At 51.4% G+C, this 24,048-nt stretch overlaps 1 protein-coding gene across 1 annotated transcript in view; it reads left to right on the top strand.

Annotated features, from left to right (window-relative positions):
• FAM135B (family with sequence similarity 135 member B) overlaps positions 1-24,048 on the top strand; it is a 275,652-nt gene that overhangs the window by 220,110 nt on the left and 31,494 nt on the right. Inside the window, exons 8-11 of the mRNA XM_004743599.2 lie at positions 10,441-10,594; positions 11,426-11,475; positions 19,529-19,684; positions 20,444-20,517. Of these exons, the coding sequence (XP_004743656.1) occupies positions 10,441-10,594; positions 11,426-11,475; positions 19,529-19,684; positions 20,444-20,517 (434 nt within the window). The remainder of the gene's footprint in view (positions 1-10,440; positions 10,595-11,425; positions 11,476-19,528; positions 19,685-20,443; positions 20,518-24,048) is intronic.

Genomic DNA, 24,048 nt, shown 5'->3' with positions numbered 1-24,048 from the left:
AGGCTTATGAGGAGACACATGGCTGCTTATACATTTGCTACCAGAACAAAGAATCCATGTTAAGTGCTGGTCTGTCTGGTCTACCTTCCATGTTCCCTACAGAGCGAGCCACGTAGAAAGAGACCACCAGATGTGCCAGGAGGAGAGCCAAGGACCAAATCCACATAAGCGGCCTCATAGCCCCCAGTTGGAGAGTAATTACAGATGCTGAGTTTGTATCTGCCCTGGTGCTAATTGAAGGGATTTGATGCCATTCATAATTAAAATCACAGAAGCATAGAATTTGATGCCTTGAAGAGACCATAGTGAACCACTCCAGCTTCCACAATAGAATCGGTTACAATGGTCATGAAGTCCCACTGTGGTGGACCACTCGCTCATACTGCAGATACGTTGGCATTTATGGTCTAGGAACTGGCTCGTGGGGATGGGAGTAGTGACCGCCTGACCCTTCCTACAATGGACAATGAATCCAGCATTTCTGAGGACCATTATCCATGTTCTCACTGTCTTGCCCTCAGTTAGGAAGACTTGGATTCTGGTGAATTTGTAATCGTGCCCTGTAGGATGGAAGAACATAGCTGTGCTATTTTGGATCCCTGGACTTGTCTCTTAGTAATTATGGGATCAAGGGCCATTTACTTAATCTCCCCGGGATCATTTCACTTTTGTAAGTTTACATGATGATTTCAGCTTCCCTGAGGTTTGGAGGATGAGATGCAGCATCTAGTGAGAAGCCAGCATCCTAGAACAGAGCCTCAACGTAGGCCTTCCCCTCTCCCCTTGACAAAAGTACTGGCACACATTTGGCACCCTTCTTACGCATCTCTGAGTTCCTGAGAATTGAGTTTCGATGAACGTGGTATACGTGACCCTCCATGACCAGATCCCATCTGTCCACCTCCCACCATGTCCTGCTTTTCTCTCCTGGACTCATGTGCCTTAGCAACATAGCATAGACTGTGGTTCCCTGACCTTTACTTATTTGTTCACTCTGTGTCTTTGTTTGTGGTGGTTTCTTGCTTGACATGCCCTCTCTTATCCCTTCTTTGCCTACCTAACTATCCATTCAAGATTCAGTTGCAGCGTCATTTTTTCTAGGAAGCCTTCTCTGCTTACCCCCTTCCACACACTCAGCATCATATGGTTTCTCCTGGTTTGACACCCACCTGCCATTGTGCACCTGTGTCCTTGGTTCTTCCAACTGGAGGATATGTTCCTCCAGGTGGGGCAGTGCAAGCTAATCTCTGCAGCTCAAGTTTTTGTTTTTTTTTTAAATTTCTTTCTATTTATTTTATATTTTATTTTATTTTTATTACTTTATTTTATTTTATTTTTTCAGTGTTCCAGAATTCATTGTTTATGCATCACACCCAATGCTCCATGCAATACATGCCCTCTTTCATACCCACCACCAGGCTCACCCAACCTCCCACACTCCCCTCCCCCACTCCAAAACCCTCAGTTTGTTTCTCAGAGTCCACAGTCTCTCATGCTTCAACCCCCCCCCTCCAATTTCCCCCAATTCACTCCTTTCCTTTCCTTCTCCTAATGTCCTCCATGTTATTCCTTATGCTCCACAAGTAAGTGAGACCATACAATAATTGACTGTCTCTGTTTGACTTATTTCACTCAGTATAATCTCTAGTCCCATCCATGTTGATACAAAAGTTGGGTGTCCATCCTTTCTGATGGAGGTGTAATACTCCATTGTATATATGAACCATATCTTCTTTATCCATTCATTCATTGAAGGGCATCTTGGTTCTTTCCATGGTTTGGCGATTGTGGCCATTGATACTATGAACATTGGGGTACATATGGCCCTTCTTTTCTCTATGTCTGTATTTGCACTATCCAGTAGTGCAATTGCAGGGTCATAGTGCAGGTCTATTTTTAATTTCTTATGGAATATCCACACTGTTTTCCAAAGTGGCTGAGCAAACTTGCATTCCCACCAGCAGTGTAAGAAGGTTCCCCTTTCTCCACATCCTCTCCAGTACACGTTGTTTACTGTCTTGTTAATTTTGGCCATTCTAATTGGTGTAATGTGGTATTTCAATGTGGTTTTGATTTGAATTTCCCCGATTTCTAGTGATGATGAACATTTTTTCATGTGTCTGTTAGCCATTTGTATGTCTTCTTTGGAGAAGTGTCTGTTCATGTCTTCTGTCCATTTCTTGATATGATTATCTGTTTTGTGTGTGTTGAGTTTGAGGAGTTCTTTACAGATCTTGGATATCAGCTCTTTGTATTGCCATTTACAAATATCTTCTCCCATTCCATTGGTTGCCTCTTTGTTTTGTTGACCGTTTCCTTTGCTGTACAGAAGATTTGATCTTGATAAAGTCCCAAAAGTTCATTTTCATTTTTGTTTCCTTTGCTTTTGGAGGTGTGTCTTGAAAGAGGTTGCTGTGGCCCATGTCAAAGAGGTTACTGCCTATGTTCTCCTCTAGGATTCTGATGGATTCCTGCCTCATGTTGAGGTCTTTTATACATTTTGGGTTTATCTTTGTGTATGGTGTAAGAGGATGGTCAAGTTTCATTCTTCTATACATAGGTGTCCAATTTTCCCAGCACCATTTATTGAAGAGACTGTCTTTTTTCCACTGTGTATTTTTTCTTGCTTTGTCAAAGATTAGTTGACCATAGAGTTGCGGGTCCATATCTGGACTCTACTCTGGTCCAGTGGTGTATGTGTCTGGTTTTTTGTGCCAGCACCATGCTGTCTTGGTGATCACAGCTTTGTAGTAAAGCTTGAAATCAGACAATGTGATTCCCCAGTTTTGTTTTCAAAAAATTTTATGTATTTATTTAATGGAGACAGAGAGTAAGCTGAAGCAAGGGGTGGGGCAGAGAGAGAGAGGAAGAAGCAGACTCCCGGCTGAGGAGGCAGTCTGACGCAGGGCTTGATCCCAGGACTCCAGGATCATGACCCATGCTGAAGGTTGATGCCTAAACCACTGAGGCATGCAGGCACCCTTGGAGCTCAAGTGTTTATAGCATAGGGATTGACACTCAGGAGGCAGCAGAAACAGAGTAACTGGGATCATGATGATAGCCTGGAGCTGGGCTGACCCCGCTGACTTGGTGAAGAATATAAAGAAACTCAGTGGGGCTCTAAATCATAATCATAAATCATGTGAAAATGTAGTTCTCTAAAACCAAGTAGATCTATTTTAGCAGTGTATATGCATTTGCCAGAAACATCACAGGTGTTAAGGTAGCCTACAAGATGGTATGAATTATTCAGGGCCAATACATCAATTTATTTAATTACTAATGAATTATTACCTTTTAAAGTTCTAAACAGGTCCAAAATCTCTTGGTAATACAGGAATTGGCTAGTTTACTAACTGAAATGCCATGAGTTGTGTTAGCGGCTCTTCATCATGAGTCTTACGGAGTTCTTACCTGTAACGGTTGTGAGACTAAGGCTGCTCGTCTGTTGTGCTCTGAGGTAGAGAACTACCCCCCATCACCCTCACTCTTCCCCATGAGGACAGCTATGTCCCTGTCCAAGGTGTTAGAGCTGAGAAGTAGCAAAGGTCAGACGTGACCCCCAGACCCTCGGGTCATTCCTGTAATTCCAAGTCCACCGGACTGGAACTCTGTATGGGACTCTGTTGCTTTGCCCCACAAAATATAAGTTAAAGAAAATGCACATCACAGTGATGTTGAAGCAAGATGAATGAAAATGGTGTCTTCTAAAAATTGCTGTTTGAAACAGGTTTATGCACAAGAAAGAAAATAATATTTAGGAATCAGTAATGAAAACAATGGCCACTGGTCTTCTGAAGCCCTCTGCCCAACACCAAGCAGCTGTCCTTGTGGGCTCCCTCCGGTCCTGAGGACCAGGCAGTACCGCATCCACAGTGGGACAGCATGAGCAACGGGGCTGCATCCTCAGAGATCAGATCTGCTGTCGGGTGTGAGGGGGACTGGAACGTAAGAACATCTCCTCTCCACCCAAGTCTTGAACCAATCCGAAAGGAAGATGATAGACAAACTGGAGATTAAACTAAGAGAAGACCTCATTACGTCTTTGATCAGGGGGCTCCTGGATCTTGAACTCCAGAATGAACTACACTGGACAGAGGCAGGCCTTCCCAGCAGAGCACCTCCTCCCCCAGGCCTCCGCCAGGGCCAAGGGGGACAGAGAGAAGCGCTTTCCAGGGTCGGGGAGGGGTGCGGCTATCAAAAAGAAAGACAGGGAAGAACCCAGCTTTTTATCCCCGACTCACCGTGTCCGACAAATGGGCAGAGAGGAGCCAGATGTCATGCCGATGAGCACCCGTGTGCATGGAAAACATAGCTGGAGTGGAGAAGCAGGGTTCCACACCCACATGTGCCTCTAGACCCCCTCGCTGGGACCCTCTGTGACCGCTTCCCACGATGGCCCTTTAGAGGGCTCTGGCGACTCCTCAGTGTCACAATGGGGCAGTGGCTCTCTTCAAGCTGTTGCTTCAGTCAGCCTCATGGACGTGTTGTCCCCTGTGTGAAGGCAGCTGGGAGTATGTGAATTCTCTCCTGTTCCCGATTCCCAGGAGGGGAGCTGCAGGGACAGTGGTCATACCGAGGGAGAGAATCACCGAGCCACATTCACTTCTTTCGTGGCCAGAGCCACACAGAACTGTCTGGTCACTCGTCGGTCACTTGTGTGACCCTTCAGTGCTGGGGGGACATGCAGGGAAGGCAGGCAGCAGGCACGGGATACCGAATGGAGACGTGCCTGGACGGGAATGTAACCAAGACCAGGGCCTGTCCACTCCCTCACCGACCCCCAGGCCCTACCTGCTCCCCTCTCTCCTGCTCCCGGAACCACGTAGGCTGCTGGGAAGAGGACAGTCAGGGCAGCTTAGATCAAGTCACACTGATGTGAAATCATCTGTGATCTCTGTATTTCAGCTGTTTGGGGGAAGAGGTGTTTGGTGGTCAACCCGCAGCTAATCGCCGCAGCCTATGTGTGGGGGCAGAGAATCGGGCACTGCTCCCCAGGAGGGCAGCGGGCTGGGGCCGACCAGAGGAAAGAATGGAAAAATGAAACTATTTTCTGGGATCCCAGCTAGTGGGTTGCAAAGTAAATGCTAGACCAAACGGGTTTCGATTCTCTTTGGAATGTATAGAGTGGGGTTCCTTTGAAAACCCAGGCCCTAACAGGGATCAGAGGCTTCACCCTTCTGCAAACTGGACATGGAAACACAGGCTAATACTACATAAACCTCCTCCGACCCAGTTCCCTGTGTAAGCTCAGGGCTGTGAGGCTTCCTGCCCAGCCTGGGTCTGAACTGTTGACCCAACACGTGCCCTCAGACCTACAGATGAGTTACTGCTCTTGGGTTCAGTCTCCCAGGCTACAAAACGGGGTGGGGAGAAGACATAATTGTACTTGTTTTATCGGGTTGGCATAAGAATGAAATGATCAATACATGTAGAGCACTTAGACAATGCCTGGCATGGACAAGGTCAAGTAATAAGCATCAGCTCTTATTAATGTTCTCGTCATTTCCTCATTGATTAAATATATGATAATAATGAAAAAAAAAAAAAAAGAACCCTGAATTATCAAGAGGAGGGATCCAGGGACCAAAACATAATACCAGGCACACAGCAGGCATCTACTGACTAGTGGCTACTATTAATAGAATTCTAGATGGTGAGGTCTGATAGAGCCCGCATTCCTATTTCAAATAAATATACAGAATATTAAAACCCAATTCCATTTATGTGTTCTCCCACAATCGGAACACAGAAGATGTACTGATAGTTCGGTACCAAAATGTGTCTTAACTTCCTCGGGCATGTTTGTATTAAATGAAAAGTTATCAGTGCTTACCACGGGCCAGATAAATATCGGGTTGTGTACGTATCTCGTATAAAGCATAAATAAGTGTGTTTATATAAAGGACACAGAGCTCCAGAACATGATTTTTTGTGGCAAGGTAGCAAATCCCTAATTGTGGGAAAACCCACGGTTCTCGGAAGGAGGCGGTGACGGTGACCTGGACTTTCCCTCCAGGCCCGTGTCTCTTGTGTTCTTCAGGACCAGCCTCCGTCCCCCGCCAGAGGAGGCAGCAGCTCCGTTGTCCATTTTTTCTTTCTTTTCTCATCAAAATCGTATGTGCTGTTTCAGGTCTAAAGACAAATGATGAACTGCTTCTGCCTTCAGGGTGTTGAGGGAGGTTGGAGACATCACGGTGGTCCTAGGAGTTGTGCGCAGGACCCGGGACGAGGGAGAGAGGAAGAAGCTTCACAGAGGAGAGGACGTTTGACCCGAACCTTGGTGGCGAGTTTCAGCCACCCGGAGGACAGACCCTTAAAAGGAGAAAAGCAACTAGAGCTCTGTTGTGGGGCAAGATGCGGCAGAGGAGCTGGACATGTCGGGGGAGGGGGGCTCCCGGCTTCGAGGGTGATGCCAAGGAACTCGAGCTCTGTCTTGCAGAGAACGGGCAATGCCGTAAAGCAACTTGCACGTGCTGGGGTTTCGGAAGGAAGGTCAGCCCAGCGCGGTGGGATGCTTGAATCATTCAAGTGAACAGTAAAGACTCAAACGAGGGCAGAAGCAAGACTCGGTAGAGGCAGAGCCTCCAAGACTTCCTTACGGAGTCTGAGGCGAGAAAGAAATTTGGAGTCTGGGAGAATGTCACAGCTGTCGTACATGTTGGGCCAAATGGGGCCACTAAGGAGACCAGAGGAAGAGAAGGATTGGGTCAGGGCGATAGCAGTTAGCTCCTTGTGAGCTGCCCCTGACGACAGGCAAGCTGCCCAGCCTGCACCCTGGAACAGAGATCGAGAGCCCCGGGCAGGAATTAGGTCTGGAGATGCAATGCGACCTGATGGGACCTTCTTCTAGAGGAAGGTCAGCATTGATGGCAAGCCTGCGTTCTCTGTTGTGTAGTGAAGCAAACCTTCCGAACACCGGTAAGTACTGAGTGTGACCCAGGCACTCTCGGGAGCACTTTGGCTGTCCTGCGCTCCCCACTTTCCACTGGAAACGGACACTTCAAAGGACCAGGGCCACCCCGGTCACACCGTTCGTGAGTGGCTCACCCATGAGCACAGCCCAGGCCTGCAGGCCTCCAGATCCTCTGTTCTAATCAAACCATGTCCCAGCAGAGCTCCCAGAGAGCTTCCTTTGAGTGAAAATCCATTTTGCGTAGGTTTCTAAGTGGATCATTGTTGACGTTCAAGCCGTGTAATCTGTAGACACGTTCCTGGAGGCCATCAATGGGGGCCTCTTGTCCCACCCACTGACATGACCCTGGGACGTTGCCCAAGTCTGCGTTCTACCAGAACGGTCCTGCTTGATCCTCAGGAGACACCGTAAGAAGCCGTGTCATGGCCATGCCCTCCTTATCCGCCGCTGCGTGCCTGCTCTTTGCGGGCTGGGCCCTGGCCTGGAGCTTCCCATCGTGAGTTCAAGCCCAGCCTAGTGTTCTGCCGGTCTGGTATGACGCCTGCGTGTCATTGAGGGTTTCCTTTCCAGACGGGGACCGGGCGACGGAAGGCAAGGGGAGGGCGGTGCTCGACGCTCCTTTCGTGGTGTGGGGAGATTGTGCTTTTCGGGCCGCCCCGAGCAAGGCCCATGGGAGCGTGTGGGCTGTTCCCTGCTGGTCCACGCTGGCTGCGCAAGCCCCCAGAGGTCTTGCACACTTTCTGCAGCAGCTCGCTCACTTTCAGAAAGTTGTGCTGTCGACTCTTATATGAAACAAGCTTTGTTGTGTTGATAATAATCTCAAGCCATACGTGTCTTTCAGGATTTCTCCTGAGGTTACTGTCTTGACTTCGTATTACCTCAATAACCACATTGAACCAATGCTATGGAAATTCCCCAAAGATTACCTTATGTGTCTCTTGAGAAAAATCCGTATGATGTTGGTATCTAGTTTTATTTGTCATTGTCTTATTTAGATTCAGTTGGCCAAATGTGGAGTACAGCATCAGTTTCAGATGGAACGTTCAGTCATTTGTTGGTCAATATGACACCCAGTCACATCTAGTTTTAAAAGTCAGAGTTAATATCAGACTTCCAAGACCCCTTGCTCTCACTGGGTCGGGAAGCTTTTCCACTGGAGGCATCGGTGACAAGGAGATTCCGTTGTGAGCAGGACCAGGAAGCAGGAGGTCCAGGGCCGCTTGAAGCAGTCAGGTTGGCAGCTCCCAGCTCCTCCATCTGATGCTTTTGTTAACCCCATCTGCTTTCTCTTCTGCCTGCTTAAAGCTACTGGAGGCCCTGCAGGACTTAAATTTATGTCTCAGTCAAAGCGGACAGGCCTGGTGGCACATCTGTCCTCCACCAGGCCTGGTATCCAGGGCTCCTGTGCACTCTGGGTTGGGACTGTCTCCGTTTAGCACCTGAACTGGAGAATCACTTCTTCTGCAGGCAAAGCAGCATGACCTTGTACAAGTCATTTGATTCTTTGACCCAGAGTCTTTTGATCTATGAAACAGAAATTGGAGTTCTTACCACTTATTTGAACTAATCAGAAAGAGCTTTGGGGGCATGATAAGGGACAAAAGCAAGGTACAGAGCCATCCAGAGCATTTTCCAACTCGTGCATGTCTCTGTGTGTGTTTCCAGGACACACATTCATATATTAAGTGCACATAAAATATCGATGCCCATACACATATGGGAGTATTCTAGAAAGATCCACAAGACATTAATGGACTGTGGGGATGAGGCAATTTATGTTGTGTTTCCTTTGGTAATATTGAGCTTTTTGCCATATGCATATTCTCTTTGAAAGTCAGAAGGAGAGCATCTGCTCTGTATGCTGTTTGTTGAACACCAGACGAGGTCAAGGTAACGGGAGTACGTAGACGCTTCGTGGACAGTGGCGTAGGACTGGGGAGTCCCACACACACACCCTGTCGTGCACAGCTCTGCTCGTCCTTCCACAACTGCATTGACTTCTGTTCCTAACATACTAGGAAGGAGGAGGTTTCAGGGGAGTCCCCGGGGAGCGGAGGGTCCACTGAGGGTCTCTCAGTGGCTGTGGTGGTGAACTGCCCCTCCCCTCCTCGGACCTGAGACATTCATTCCCTCACATGCTGAGGTTGTTGGTAGCCAGTGGCAATCGACCAAGCCTCTTCCTGGAGATTGCTCTGTCGGACAGCGCTGCTGACCAAGGCCACACCTCCTCCTAGGGTAACCCACACTCAGTAATGGTCAGTGCATAGGTGCAGAGGCCCAGCCCCTCCTCCAAGGCCTCCGGTCCCTGCAGCTCCTGAGCTCCCCATGGGATAGACCGAGGTCTCTGCTGTGTAGCATGGCAGTGTCTTCTTCTTAGGGACCTGACTTAGGACCATCTCAGACCTAGGTGACCCCTGCATCACGGTTTCCTGATGTGGAGCACCCTGTGTGACCCTGCGTGACCTTCCCATCATGACGCCGTGATTAGCACGAGTACGACACACCCACGATCGTCCACACTCGTGGCACCATGGGGACTTCAGATGACATACAGATGGCCATTGACTTCTAATAGACCTGTCCTTCCCCTATGGACCAACTCAGTCCTCTCTGATGGCAGCAAGCAAGGAGACCAGATGAGGCAGGAGGTGGCCACATCACCAGCCCAGGAGAACGCGGAGGGGGGGATTGTCCCAGCTCCCCATGTGGAGTTCCCTGTGGCAGGACGAGCAGGGCTTCAGGGGATCATGAAGAGCCATTGGCTTCCTTCACTCGTGGCTGCATGAGCTGTGGATGGACGGGCAGGGCCCACACCCTTGGAATTCTCCAGCCCAGGACCGGCACCCTCTTCCTCTGCTGCCTAGGCCCCTCCCTGAGGGCTTCCCTTCTCTGCTCCCCAAACCAATCCGTTCTGAAATTCACCCCAAGACGTCATATCTTCTCCTCGGCCGAGTCTGGGTCTCCAGGTGCACTGTGGACGTGGCCACCTTTCCCTCATCGCACAAACCACATGGGGGTCCAACATCTGCAAGCAGATGCCCCTGACACCGCACCCTCACATCAGTCTCCCAGTGCCTGCGCTGTGGTCACCGCGTAGCTAACGTCCCCTTTCACAGCTGCACGTGCTCCTTCCTCTCGGCATTACCTGCCGCTCGCCTACCCCCCGGGAGGGTCTCTACAAAGTCCTCCTCTCCCTGCGAGAGGAGACCCTCAGGCCCGTCCCCATCTTCTGGGGAACGAGAGCTTGTCCCAGAGGACAAGTGGGTCCCCGAGGCTGTCCCAGACCTTCCAGGTCGGTGCCAACCTCCTCCTCCTCATTGGTATTTTTACTCTGAATATTGCTCTTGTTATTATTTTAACATAAACACATAAAACAGAGGCTCAGCTGATGGCAGGATTTTCCCCACACGGAGAGGTGGGGGAGGGACTCGAGTTCTCTCTCCCCTGGGATTGCGAAGCCCCGACCGCTGTTCTCAGGGACGCCCGCGGGGCGGCCCTCGCATCGGTGTCCGTCCCACCCACAGGGGAGCTTCTACGTGCCGTCCGAGAACTGCATGCAGCACGCCCACCGGTGGCACCGGCAGCTGTGCCGCCTGCTCCTGCGCGCCTACGGGGGACTCCGCGCCTACTTCCTGGCCATCATGCGGGACATCCCGGAGCTGCCGCACATGGAGCTGGGTAAGGGGCTGCGGCCAGGGCACGCCTCAAGCTGGCGGCCCACCTGCCCACGTTGGGGCCAGACTTGAGAAAGCCTGTGATTCTGTCAGCATCGCAGTGACGGGTGCCATCCCAGGTGTGTTTTCTGTGTGTTACCTCGTTCTCGCAGGAGGGAGTTTTGGGCGCGTGTGCGTGTGCGGGAAGAAAAGGCAGGCGCACCCTGAGGCCCGTGCCCTCATGCATTCATTCCCCCAGCAGGCATTTACTGAACCACTCTGCCCGTCTGCCACTCTTGTGCACAACCTCAAGTTGCTTGGGAAGGGAAGATTGCAACTGACAAGAGTGGAAAACCCTAAAGAATATACACATATTCTATTCTATTCTATTCATATTCTTCATATATTCACAAATACATGCTTGTATATATCTCTTATATATATTATATATACACACACACATATATATATGTTTAATCTGCATGATTATAGAAACCTTTTAGCAGCCATCATCTGTGCGTGCACATACCTGCAAAATCCCAAAAGAATATGGGTCCCATTTGAGCCACACAAAGTGCTGTGTGAACATAGGGGTCTTCTGTTCCTCAGAAAAGCATCTATGAGATGATACTGACCATTATTTTCTAGTGTGGGGTCATGTGGCCCCAGATCAGGCTTACCCTTCTTGTAAATATGACCCCTTTCGGAAGTTAGATAGAAAGGAGGCGGGTCCTCAGGAGCTGTGTTTCTTTCTGTGACTTTAAGGCCAACTTGAACGTATGCTTCTTTATTGCAATTAGCAACCACAGCATTTCAGCAAGTGCCCATTTTATCATGCTTCTTCTTTTCTTCCTAGAGTCCCTTGCTGTGGAGGAAACGCTCTCTCAGCTGTGCTCAGAGCTACAGGTAATTAAAAAAAAAAAATTCACCCTGGGGGAGGGCAGGGCGGGTGTGAGGCAGGACCAGTGTAGGTCCCAGCTTGATGTAGGAAACAGAGATGAAAGCACAGGGCGTGTCCGCTCACGCCAGACCTGAAACTGAGGAGACACTCTGCTGCTCTGTGTTATTCTTTATTATTAAGTATCCACTAGACCCCTCTTGTATGTCTAGCTCTCTGCTAGATGTTCTGGAAAAAATAACCAGGTTCACAGGTCTCTGTCTCTGGAGCTGACACTACATTTATCTATTACTCATCCGTTTAACAAAAATGTATTGACGACCAACCCTGTGCGTCCCCTGGAGGGCGATGGAGACCTTGCACCTGTGCCTGGACGGCCTCAGCCATGGCAGGAGACTAGCCGTGCCATGAGGCCGATGAAAGAAACAGTAGCGTGCGTCTGCTAGAAATTCATGGAGCCTCTATGAAGAATACGTGCTTAACTAGATGCTTGGCAAATGCGTGCTGCTCTTATTTGCGGTCTCTGATACATTTTCCCATCCTGCTGCATCGATGCTCTGGGTGGGTTGTGTACAACCTCCGCATACAGCGAGAGGCAAATGAAGATGGAAACCAGCGTGACAGTCAGGCTTGGTGACACCCTCGTCAGGGCCAGCTGCTGGGCTCAGAAGACTGTCTCACTGCAAAGTGGCATCGTCGTCTCACTCCAGGGGTTTCCACCCTTGCTGCACAGTGGCAGCACATTCGGGACTTCTAAGTGCCCCAAATGTACTTCAGCCTGGGTCCCATCTACTCCAGGTGAGGCAGCACATTGGGGGATGGAGCTCAGGCATTTGCACTCAGTGAATCTGCCCCACTGGATGGAAACCACAGCGAGATACCAGCTCGCACCTGTTAGAGTGGCTGTTACCAAAAAAAAACGAGAGGCGTCCAGTGCTGGTGAGGATGTGGGGAGAGGGAATGCTCACGCGCCGTTGCCGGGAGTGGAACCTGGAGCCACCATCGTGGAAGATGGTATGGAGGCTCTTGCGACATTTAAAAAGACAACCACCCGATGGTCTAGCAGTTTCGCTACTTGAGTACCTATCTGAGGAAACGAGATCACTATCTGAAGAGATGTCTTCCTCCCCGTGTTCGCTGCGGCGTCATTCACGAGAGCCAAGGCGCGGGAACAACCTGGGCGTGGATAAAAGCCCAGGATAATGGATAAAGAAAATGTGGCGCATCTGGACAGGGGACCACGGCTCGGCCATAAGGGGAAGGAAATCCAGCCGTTGGCAACAACATGATGGATCCCGAAGGCCTCGTGCTAAGGGTAGTAAAGTCAGACGAAGACAGGTAACCCATGACCTCCCTTACATGTGGAATAGAAGACACAAACGTAACTCATAGGAGCAGAGGACCGATCAGGGCTCGCCAGAGCGTGGGGAAGTGAGTGAAGGTGGTCAAAAGGTACAAGCTTCCAGCTAGAAGAGGAAAGAGTTCTCGGAGCAGGACACGCAGTGTGGGGACTAAAGTTAGCAAGACCGCGCTGTGTGATTAAAAGTGACTAAGAGTATAGATCTTAAAAGTTCTCATCACAGAAAAACATTTTAAGTCTGGGACATGGTGGGTATGTTAGTGAACCCTACTGTGGTGATCACTTCACAATAGATGCATTTATCAGGTCATGATGTCGTGCCCCTTAAAGATTCATAATGCTATATGACTAATGTTATATCTCAGTCAAAGTGGAAGAAAAAAATGTAGAAAGAAGCTCCCCAGACCAGTACACTGTGCAGCCAGGGCTGAGAACCCCCGCATTAGAGCATGCTATAGTCAGGGAAACTCTGGGTTGCCGTGGACAGACGGCGGCCCAGTGGGAAGGCAGGGGCAGAGCAGGAGCCTGGTGCCCGGATCAGGGAGGGTCTAGGGCGGAGGGGCCCTCTGAAGTGAGCCCTGAAGGAAGGGCGGGGTCCTCGAGGAGTCACATGACAGGCAGTGCTCCTGATGAAGGTGGGGACATGTGAGGGGCACGAGAAGCCATCTGGAGAGTGTGGAAGGGGAACATACGGCCGGCCCAGGACTTGGATGCCTGCGTGGAGTCTCCGCTCTCTAAACCTGCAGGCGGTGGAGGCCGTGCACTGCATCCGGCTTAGCTGACCACAGGGCTGGATACTTCAGGAGCCGCAGCTCCACCTTGTTCCCCGGAGGGCACCCAGGGCAGCGTTCCCTTGGAAATGCCCACAGGCCTTGCCGGTTCAAGTCCAGCCTCTGCCCCTTCTGCACATCAGCTGCGGGATCCCAGATGTGCGATTTAGGATCTCGGGGGCCTTGGAGTTCTCATCTGTGTGTCACGGCTGTTGTGAGGAGACCAGGAGCGCGCACACGAGAGGACCCTGTGAACTCATGGCCCAGTCCCTCCCAGCCTGGTTGCAGCTCAGCGTCCCAAGAAGAAGCTGTTGGCTCCATAAGCCATCGACAACTGAGGTTTTGCAGTTGGAAGGAAAAACACTGTTAGGGGCTGTTACTCACCCCACCCACTGTTTACCTGGCGCTCCCAGCGTGAGGAGCAGGCAGACATGGGGTGGCCTGTGGTTCTCTCCTGGTTGCTGTGCCTCTCTCACTCAGGTTCCCAGAACCTTCTCTCTGAAGCCCAGGAAGACAGGTGGGCCCGCGGTGCTCTCACCAGAGCCTCCCCACCTCCAGGAGCAAGGACAGCCAGCACGGACCCAGTGCATGGTCTGGGCCAGGCGCAGGTTAAATGCTTGTCCTGCTGTCTCTCCTCTGGCCTCTCCATATCCATGGAGATTTTGCCTTTATGGAAGCGCTTGTCCCGGGCACCCAGGGAGTGGGGAGGGAAGCAGGGCGCACACCTCCAGACTGCACAGTGCCCAGGCCACTGCCTCAATTTCCCGCTGTGTGTACTCCTTAGGGCAGGCGGGGGGCCGCTTCCTGCTTCTTAGACCCCCCTCAGTGGTGACTGGGTTGGGGGTCTGTGCAAGGGATGGGGCGTCCTGACATGTTGCAAAAGTGGTCACGTGAGAGCCAGAGACATGGGGCTTGAACTTCTTACCTACCCACCATGTGACTTTGCACAAGTTGCTTAAGCTTTGTAGACCTTGATGTTCGTATCTATAAAATGGGGATAAAATGCCTTGGTTTTTATTAAGCTCCTTTTCTCCGGCGACCGACTGGCTGCTGGTTTTATGGGCGTGGCGTGCGTTTCCCCCATGGAATGGAGAGTGCGGTTCTGTGGAGGGAGGATCCCGTTGTCCTCAGGCCAGGAAGAATCAGGGCTCAGCTCGCAAAGGGTTGCGGAACAGGGCCAGGCCTTGGTGGCCATGAAGCCGGAGCCCACCGGGGTGCCCCACCGGGATGCCCTCTGGGGAAGCAGCATCACAAAGCCTCCTCATGCAGCCGGGCAGAGCAGCGAATGGAGAAAACGCACTTGGTACAATTCTCACTGCCCTCTGGCTTGTCACTTCCCTGGACTTGCCCCACGGGGAATGTGGTTAAGAGACCGCATTGCTCTTGTCTTCACGACCACATAGGGTCAGTGTTTCGGTGGGAATTACCGTAGAGAGTTGATTCATTCCCGCAAACATTTTGTGAGTCCCCACGCCTCACTGGGCCCTGGGTTAGGCCTCTGCAGAGACCCCCTCCTTTGGGGGCACACAGCCGAGGGGGTGACTCTTTCACTCTCAAACTTCCAGCACCTAGAAGGGTTCCTTCTGGGAGCGGATGAATGCACTAATGAGTCACAGAATGCTACATGTCACCAAAGGTGAGGAAGCTGGTGACCCCGCAGCGGCTGTCGTCGCTCCAAGGCTGTTGGTTCGTGTGCAGAAGGGGGCGGGAGTCGGCGCGCTCATTCGCCGACCTGACCAGGCCCCGAGCCTTGCCGGCCCATCGCGCCCCAAGGAGGAGAAGTGGCCAGAGTCCAGGTGGGCCCCACAGAGCAGTCCTGAGGGTAGGCGCTGGCTGTCCACATTGGACTGGTCATGTCCTCTCTGGGTGCCTGGTTTCCCGCGTGCAGAGGGCCACTCCGAGAGGAAGCGAGCGCCCACACGGACACAGTCCCACTGTGTTGTTGACCCTGTCCCAGCGCACCTCGCTGGCCGGGGCAGGGGCGGCTGCAGATGCGGACACAGACACGTGCATGGCTATGGGGACCCAGGAGGACGTGTCACTGGCTCGCTCTGGGGAGGGCAGATGCTAGTGGACCCCAGAGGGCAGGCTGCTTGGGAGAGAAAGTCTCACGGCTGCCAATAAGAGGCAGTGGAAGCAATGGTGGAGGCCAGGCTGGGGGAGCCCCAGCGGCGAGGCGTGCGTGTGCACCAGTGAGCAGGGCTCTTGGGGAGGCAGGGGGACACTGGGACTCTGAGGGGGGCCTGCGTGCCCTGCATGGTGCACAGCTTGGACTCACCCCCAGGTCACAGGGATCTAGGCGGGACAGTGACAAGCTTTCTGGGAGTTGTGTGGAGGAGGAGTGTGTGTCTTGAGGCAGGAAAGGGTGGCTAATTCCATTTATAGCCCAAATAATGACAATGCAACTTCCACCCGCTGGATTCTGGCTCCCTCCTTCCGGCCTCCCAGCAGCCCTGAGAATATGGGGGGCACACAGATGTGTCCGCATTCATTTTACCACAGTGGACTCTGAAGGGCGGCTTCCTTAAAGCCTCTGAACCACTAAGGGCTGGGCTTGGGGGCTACTGCTGTTTTGATGATCCGGTCCCTATAGGGGCTCCAGTGAGAACTCAGGCCGGCAATGACTCTGTCTGAGATAGCTCGTGAAAAGCCAATGAACGGTTTTCTTCCTCCTCTGGTGCCGTCCCCCAAGCTACTGGGATCCTGCCCTGGTTTTGAGTGATCGTGTAGCTACAGGCCTAATTTTGTACAGTGCGATCAAATTAGCCCACTGTGGCAGGGATACTGATGGGGGCTGGGGAGGGAACCAGAGAGTGGGACTGAGCTTCTGCCCACTCTATTGTCCTGTAAAGACCTGCCCTGATGCTCATAGGGAAGGAACAGAGCCCCCTCCCCAGCACCCCCAAAGGGCATGCAAACCCCACCAAACTGTTGGAGGCAGGACATTGCCACCTAGTGGCCGGCCACACCCGGTAGGGAAACTGCCATCAAAGGAGTTAGATGATGGGGGCTGGCTGAGTGGGGGTCTGCGTGGACATGTTTGCGTGATTTACAAGAAGTTGAAAACGTAGAATTTTGTAGTCATGGAGCAATTTTCATGTATCGTTGTTCCAAGTGAATCCTGTAGACACTTATTAACCACCTACTGTATGTCAGCCACTCTGCTCACTGCTGGGAATACAATGGAGACACGCTTCCCAGGACTAGGGGCCCCAGGAGGAAGAGGCTTGCTCAGAAGCTGCCAGTAGAGTCAGGGCTCGACCGGCGGTTGTAAGAGGAGAGGTGCCCGGCTCTCCGGGAGGCTAACCTAGAAGGGCACAGAGTGTGCCAGGTGGCAGGGAAGGAGTGAACCAGGGAACACGGTTAGAGGCGGATGAGAAGCGTGGCAGGGGTGGTGGAGCTGCGTGGCGGAGCGTTCCTCAGACAGCCCCCTTGAAAGAGCACTGGGTCCAGTTGTGTCCTCGTTCGCGTGAAGGGCTTCTCCTCGGTCCTGGGTGAGAAGCCCCTCCGTGCCCATCATCTGCAATTACAAAGATGCCCAGGCATCTGTGAAAGGCGACGAGTCCTCTTGTGGCCTAATTAGAAGCTTCTTTAACCTTATCTGGAGCCATTTCTGTAATCAATGAGGGGAAAACATCATTCTCCCAAAGACACATTCCATGAGCAGCTTTGTTTTCTCCCCTTTCACTGGGGCGGCTGAGCTCAGAATTCACGCTGGGCTTGCTGGGTCCACCGCGGTGATGCTGGAGGAGCTGTGCGGGCCGGAGCGAGCAGCCCAGCGAGGGGCGTCAGTTACTGAGGCCTGGGGTGCCTCTCTTCGATGCAGGGTCACCAGATTTCTCCATAAAGAGTTACCCACTCCCTACAACTCGTCCACCATCGTGTGGTTACTGAGAAAATGGAGACGCTCAGAATGCAGGCAGGGGAGGGTTGTAGGAACGGTGTCTGGCCAGTGGTGCGTTGAGAGTGGTGCGTGGAGGGTTAGATCGACTTCAAGGACAGGGAGGTTAGACTTACCCTTGGAGCAAAGTAGACATTTCTAAAGAATCTTCGGAGACCAGGGGGCCTACACTGGCTCCTTAAACCGTCCCCCGGTGGGGAGCAGACATGCCCAGGGTGGTGAAGAGAGGGAGAAGAGAGGCCGGAAGATGGAGGGAGAAGGACTTCCGAGGGGGACGCGCAGTCCGGTCGGAGCCCGGTACTTGGAAGGAGCTGGGTGCATGCAGGCCACCGTGAGCACGTTGTGTGTCTAGGGCAGGTTGTGCCACAGGTAAGGCAGCCCAGGGCGTCAGGGGTGAAACGGATCCAAGCACAGACAGGTGTGGGGTGCTCCTTAGCGAGGGTAACTGGTAAAGAGGGGCCAGTTCTGGTCCACCCAGGAACCTTGCATTCGAGCCCAGAGGTTTTCCAGGGGCTGACCATGTGCCCCACTCTCTCCAGCATATTACTCAGTTTTCTGCCTCTGAACACCTTTGGCCACAGACCGTAAGGCTGAACCAAGAGTGGGTAGTCCCAGTTTGACCCCTGCCTCCCAACAGAGCTGGTGCAGGAAGTGAGCCTTCCGTCAAAGGAAGCAGGGCCGTTCTCCCACTTTGGGGCTGGTGTCTCATCAAAGACTGACCTTTCCTCTTGGAAGAAGCAGCTCGGAGATGCCCCGCTTGGTGGATGCCCTATACCCGGCAGCCAGTCCTGAATCAATAAATACCAATCTCCAAGAACTAAAGAATCTTACCGCGTGCCACGTTGCTCCTTCCCTCTTTTTCTTCCTCTTAGATCGATGCCTCGCTCTAGCCCCCTGCCTTCCTCTAGCATCAGCCCTTAGTCCGAGAATAGCAGAAGGAATTCTACTGTTGTAAGCAAGACTTCAAACTTACTTTTCCTGTTATTACATCCAGTAAGGGGCCATTTGCTTTGCAAACCTGTCTTACTGATGAAGAAACTGAGACACGGAGCAGGGAAGGAGAGCAGAGATGGCCTTGAGATGGCTGGGGTTGCCTGTCCCCGGTATGTCTCCCATGACAGAGAAACCCCCAGGACTCCCCACTGTAGACTCACCTTCCTATTGCCCTGCCCATGGAGGCTCCCGCCGGCAGAGACCCTCCTTGACTCATCTTTGTGTCCGCATTTATTCAAAGCATGTGCCTGGGACATGGAAGGGCTTGTTACTAAATGGTGGGCTGACCACTCAGTGTCCGGCTTTGACACCTGGCTCCCTGCCTCTCTGAGACTTGTTCTCCCCTCCAGAAGCAAAGTCTGCCCCATTCCCAGCAGGTGGCCTCCCGGTTCTAAACCGAAGCTATCCAAAGCTTCCCCCCAGAGGCTCTCGGCCCTCTCTAGGCTGGCATCTTCAAGTTGTAGTTCAGGCAACCCAAGATCCCCCCAGAAGCTATTTGGAGTGATGGAGGGAAGATGGCAGGAACACTGTTGAGCACCACCGTCCCACTGCCCTCGTGCAAATCACCTAACCATTTGATGCTCAGGTTATAAACACGTTAGCATCCCACAAGAAGGATTGTCAACACCTACAATGGAAAGGCAGTGTGGTGCTGTGGGTCTTTGGTTAGACAGCCAGACACCTGAACCCCAGCTCTGTGTGGCCTTGGCAGGGCTGCTGAATCCCTCTGATTCTCATTTTTTTTTTTTTTTTCTGTGAAGTAATGTCCAGTAACTCTACTAAAGGGTAGCAGTGGGCATGAAATGCGGGAGAGGGAGTTTACACACACAATGCTTAGCGTTCTACCTGCCATATAAGAGCCCCGAAGGCGTAGATACTGTCCTGATTGTAGAGGACTGAGCCCAGAGTGTAATGTGATGCAGAGTCCGGAGGAAGGAGAGACTCACTGACAGCAAAGTCGGCAAAGGCTTCAGGAGGAAGCCTGCAGTAGCCTCACAGGGACGAGGTCCTTCACTACTGCCATTTTGCCTCTCCAGATGTTGAACAATCCCGAGAAGATAGCTGAGCAGATAAGTAAGGATCTCGCCTGGCTCACTTCCCACCTGATGGCTCTGTGGACCCAGTTCCTCGACACGGTGACCCTACATTCCCAGGTGACCTCTTATCTCACCCAGGAACATCACACCTTGAGGGTAAGGGTCAAGTGGTGTAAATCCTCTAGTCGCGTGCCAGTGGCCCCTTGATGGAGCTTTGCAACAATTAGTTCGGGGGGCAGACCAGGAATTGGGGTTAACTTTCATAGCTGTGAGCACCAGTCCTGGCTCCATCGAGAGCTCATGGTGAGACTTTATGAGCTGGCTCAGCCTCTGAAGCCTTGACCCCCTCCATTCATAAAATACCTGCCTTGGCTACCGGATGGCAGCATGAGGGGTGCTGCAAGTACTCTGGAAGTGTTTTTGAGAAGTGTTTTCAAATGCAAGATGTTGTTCTTGGTGTATTTGCCACGGGTTAGGAGCATCTGAATGGTACTGATGCTTCATAGATGTCGGTCTCCTCACTTGCAGCAGGAAGACCAGATGTCCGGGTCTGCCCAGGACGAGGTAGCTGTGCTTACGTGGCTGGCTTTGCAAATTCCGTTTCCTTTGCATTCACTTACGGTCACGGTTTTCAAGTGTCTTCTTCTAGTACAAGACACCTTCTAGTAGAAGACCCACCTAAACAAATTATAGAAAACTCTGGAAGAATGGGTTCGTAAATATGCATTAAACTTTGTCCGTAAGCCAGCTTTGGCCAAGAGAGGACACCTGTGGAAAGACTTGTTTCAGACTCTCTGGGTGGTGGACTCAGCTGTCCTTTGTCATTTATCCTTTGAAAAATCCTTTGTCTGTTTCCCTTTGGGTGGAAAATACCCACCCCGTGAATTAAGCTGTTCATGTGATCTTATTCCTCAGGTCCGAAGGTTTTCTGAGGCCTTCTTTTATATGGAGCACCAAAAGCTGGCCGTCCTGACCTTTCAGGAGAATCTGTAAGTAGACGATGCTATGCCCACGTCACGCTGTCAAAGTGGCCACCCAAGACATTCTCTTTCAAAGGCCCCTCTTCCCTCCGTCTCTGACTGCGAAGGAGAGAAGCCTTTCCACTCGCGCACATTCTAGCTGCGTCTTCTCTGCAGGCAGGAGTCAGACGAATTGCGGAGGCGGGAGCTAGCAGGCGACAGAGAAGGTCAATAGCCAAAGTTTTCTTTTGTTGAATGTTATTATGGTTCCATAGACAGAATCAGGACTTCCTAGGTCCCTGAAGACATCTGTGCTGAGTCTTCTTTGTGAAATGAATTAGAAGCAGGTGGTGTGGCCACAAGCTATGTCAGAAAAAAACACAGAACTCGCTGGAGACTCTGCAGTATCTTTGAAACACATTTAGCATAAGAATGAGGACGGAACTACCTAATTAGGCGGACCGATGAATTTCTTAGTCCGCCTTCCTCCAAAATTTAAGAAACAATGAAAACATGCTAAAAAAGTCAGAGGGTTAACAAAAAAATGAGGTCATTCTCTTATAGATCTCCCCCGTGGCAGGAACAGATGCGTCCCTCCAAGACGGTCTGGCCTTTGCTACCCGAGTTCAAGGGGTTCTTTTTGTTTCTGAACTATATGTTCACCTCAAAGAATAAATGTGGATGGAGTGATGATTGAGACCACCTGGTAGTTCCTGTAGGAGAAGCATTTCAGGGTCCTCTGTCACATAAGACAGACCAGAAGACCTTTTCACCCTCTGCTTTACAACCTCCTCTTCCTTCTCTCCACACTTCATCTGGTTGGAAAACCAGGAGACAATTGCAGTTTGCTTCACGGAATCTGACACTGGAGAGTGGGAAGGCTCCAAGCACAACACGTCTTTGGTGAAAATAGCTCGTCTGGAACCGGGTGGTCCTTCGTCTTCATCCATCCCACCCAGCAACTAAAAGCAAAAGGGTTAGCCTGACAAGTTTGAGCAGAACTGTGAGGGCCGCTGAGCAACACACTCCAGGACGCTCGCGGGAACCTGCTTCCTGGGCTTCCCCAGGAGGCGAACCCTCGATTGCTGGGCGTGCTGTGTTCCTCAGGAGCGTGGGCACACAGGGAGGGGACAGACACAGAGGCAGCTCCTCTTCCAGAAGGTTTTCGTTGAGATGCTGACCACTCAAGTTCAGAGGATATGTTGCTTGGCCGACTTGGGTTCAAGATCCTACTCCTCCATTGGGCTACAGCAGGTCCTTGAGAAAGTGCTGTTCTGTTGATGGGTTTTTTTTTTTTTTCTGTTTGTTTTTTTCCTTCTCCTCCTCTAGTCTTAGTTTCCTTAAAATGGGCAGGGTAAGAGCTGTAGGGCCAAATGAGAACATCCATGCCCATGGAACACGCTGTTCAAGCCACAGACTCTGCTCAGCAAATGTTAGGTGATGACTCATATGTTACACGATTGTTGATTGTGCATGTAAACACTGTGACACCACAGGGAACACATTAAAGATGCTGTCCTTGCGGGTCTCTCATTCTAGGGCAGAAACAGGCAAGACGTAAATCAAATTATCTCGGGTAGTGACAAGTAGGGAAAACCAAATCAAAGTGAGGACGCAGAACATGACAGAAAGGGATATGACCAGGGTCCTCATGAACGTTGAAGGACGAGCTCTCCGAGAAACCAACATCTTGGGTTTGTAGCGTTTGCTGATTTCCGCTGCGTGAAAGCTCCCACTGCGGCCACTGTCGTGCTGCCAAGATGCCATCTCTGCACGGGGCTGGAAGGAGATGTGTGCAGTCGGCTCTTGCAAGCCGATGGAGCACCTCCCATGACACTGGGCGTGGGATGAGGTCTGTTGCAGCCAAAGTGCTGGGAGAGATTCTCTCTGAGGTTGGGACATTTGAGTAGAGACTGGGGTTATATCAACCAGACCTTGATAGGAAAGAAGACCAGTCAGAGAAAAGCTGGTGTCGAGGCTGCTCTACAGGGATACAGAGTGTTTGGGGAGCAGCAGGAAGACAAGTGTAGCTATAATGGAGTGAGCAGGAAGGGGAGGGGAGGGAGGCAGGACCGGGGAGGTGGGTACGGACCAGCCGCTGTGGGACCTTATGGACCAGGACACTTATGGACAAGATTCAGGACAGAATGTCCTTATGGACAGAATTCATGTCCTTGTGGACAGACTTTGCACCATGACGGTTATGATTAAGGCCTTTTTAAAAAGCCAACAAATAGTATGGTGGAAAGACCTGATCTCAAACTTACACACGTGGTTTGAAATCTCAGTCCTGGAACTTACAAGGTTTGTGACATCGACCAGTTACTGCTCCTCCTTCGGTGGCTGCTCACACATAACACAGAGAGCCCTTCTTTCAACAGTTGTCCACTCGGTGCTGACTACGGGCCCGACACTCTTCCAGGCATTAGGTAACCAGCAGTGACTAAGATAGGCAAATCCGATACCTCGTGGGGCTTATATTTTAAGAGCAGAAGGCACATAAATAAGTAACTATGATACACACACACAGTAAGTGGCAATGAGAAATATGTCAGTGTGGTATGAATGGAGAATGCATTTCCTTTGAGCTGTCACAGGAGGGTCCCTGAGAAGATGACATGTGGCCAGAGGTCTGAAGCAGGTACGAACTGAGCCCTGCAAATTCCCAGGAGACCAGAACACCTGTCTCATAGAGCAGCTGTAGAGAAACTGAGTAGTGCCCACCAGTGGATATTAACCTGTAAGGTCAGGCATACACAAGGTTAGAAGCAATATTATTCAGGAGGAAGTAAACTTTTACTTAGGTCATTAAGAGTAAGAGGTATAGAACTGAAAGGGGCATTTTATGTCAGACTGAGAAAGTTACAGGAGGGAAGGGACAGAATGCTATGAACGGGGTTTCATCTAGATTGAGGCAGCGAGCCGGTGTGAGGCCGGCTAGCAAGTGTGCACTGGCCTGGGTGTACCCACTGGGGGTCGGAGCTGGAGGTGTGTGTAGGAGACAGAGCCACCCCCCAAATCAGGATGGACAAGTGGACATACAAGGTGGCCCCAGTGACATTCATCTGTCAAGACCATCAAGTTCAAGACCCATCTCCTTCAAGCTCAAAGCAGATTATATTTCTCGAACAGTGGGGCACAGTGATTTAGTACCCTGTGACATCCATGCCGGGGGATTGAGACAGCACTTCTACATGAAATAGGGTAGGTTGGGACAGGATGGCGTAGGGAGTAGATTCGGACGTGTTTCGGAAACACTTGCTTCGGTGTGTGTTTCTGGGAGCCTGTGGTGGTACTGGGTGGCCGTGTAGCATGGAGGCTGTTTCTTGCCGTGGATCGCAGCATTTTCAATGCAGTGTCGCAGTGTTTGGTAATAGTTTAGAACTGGCTCATAGCAAGTGTGTGTTTGATCGTCTCTCTCTTCTGCTTTCCCCGGGTCTAGCCTGTGCTCTTCACACAGAAAGGAGGGGCTCAGTTGAGAGCTTCTCGAATGACTGCATGCAGAAGTGTTCATGTGACGGAAGACCCATCCTGGGGATCTAACCCCTGTAACCATGACAC

The sequence above is a fragment of the Mustela putorius genome, unplaced genomic scaffold (assembly GCF_011764305.1).
Source record: "Mustela putorius furo isolate JIRA1106 unplaced genomic scaffold, ASM1176430v1.1 tig00000228_pilon_pilon_pilon, whole genome shotgun sequence".
NCBI classification, from domain to species: domain Eukaryota; kingdom Metazoa; phylum Chordata; class Mammalia; order Carnivora; family Mustelidae; genus Mustela; species Mustela putorius.
The sequence above is the reverse complement of the archived record's forward strand: the minus strand, read 5'-3'. Positions and strand labels throughout refer to the sequence as shown.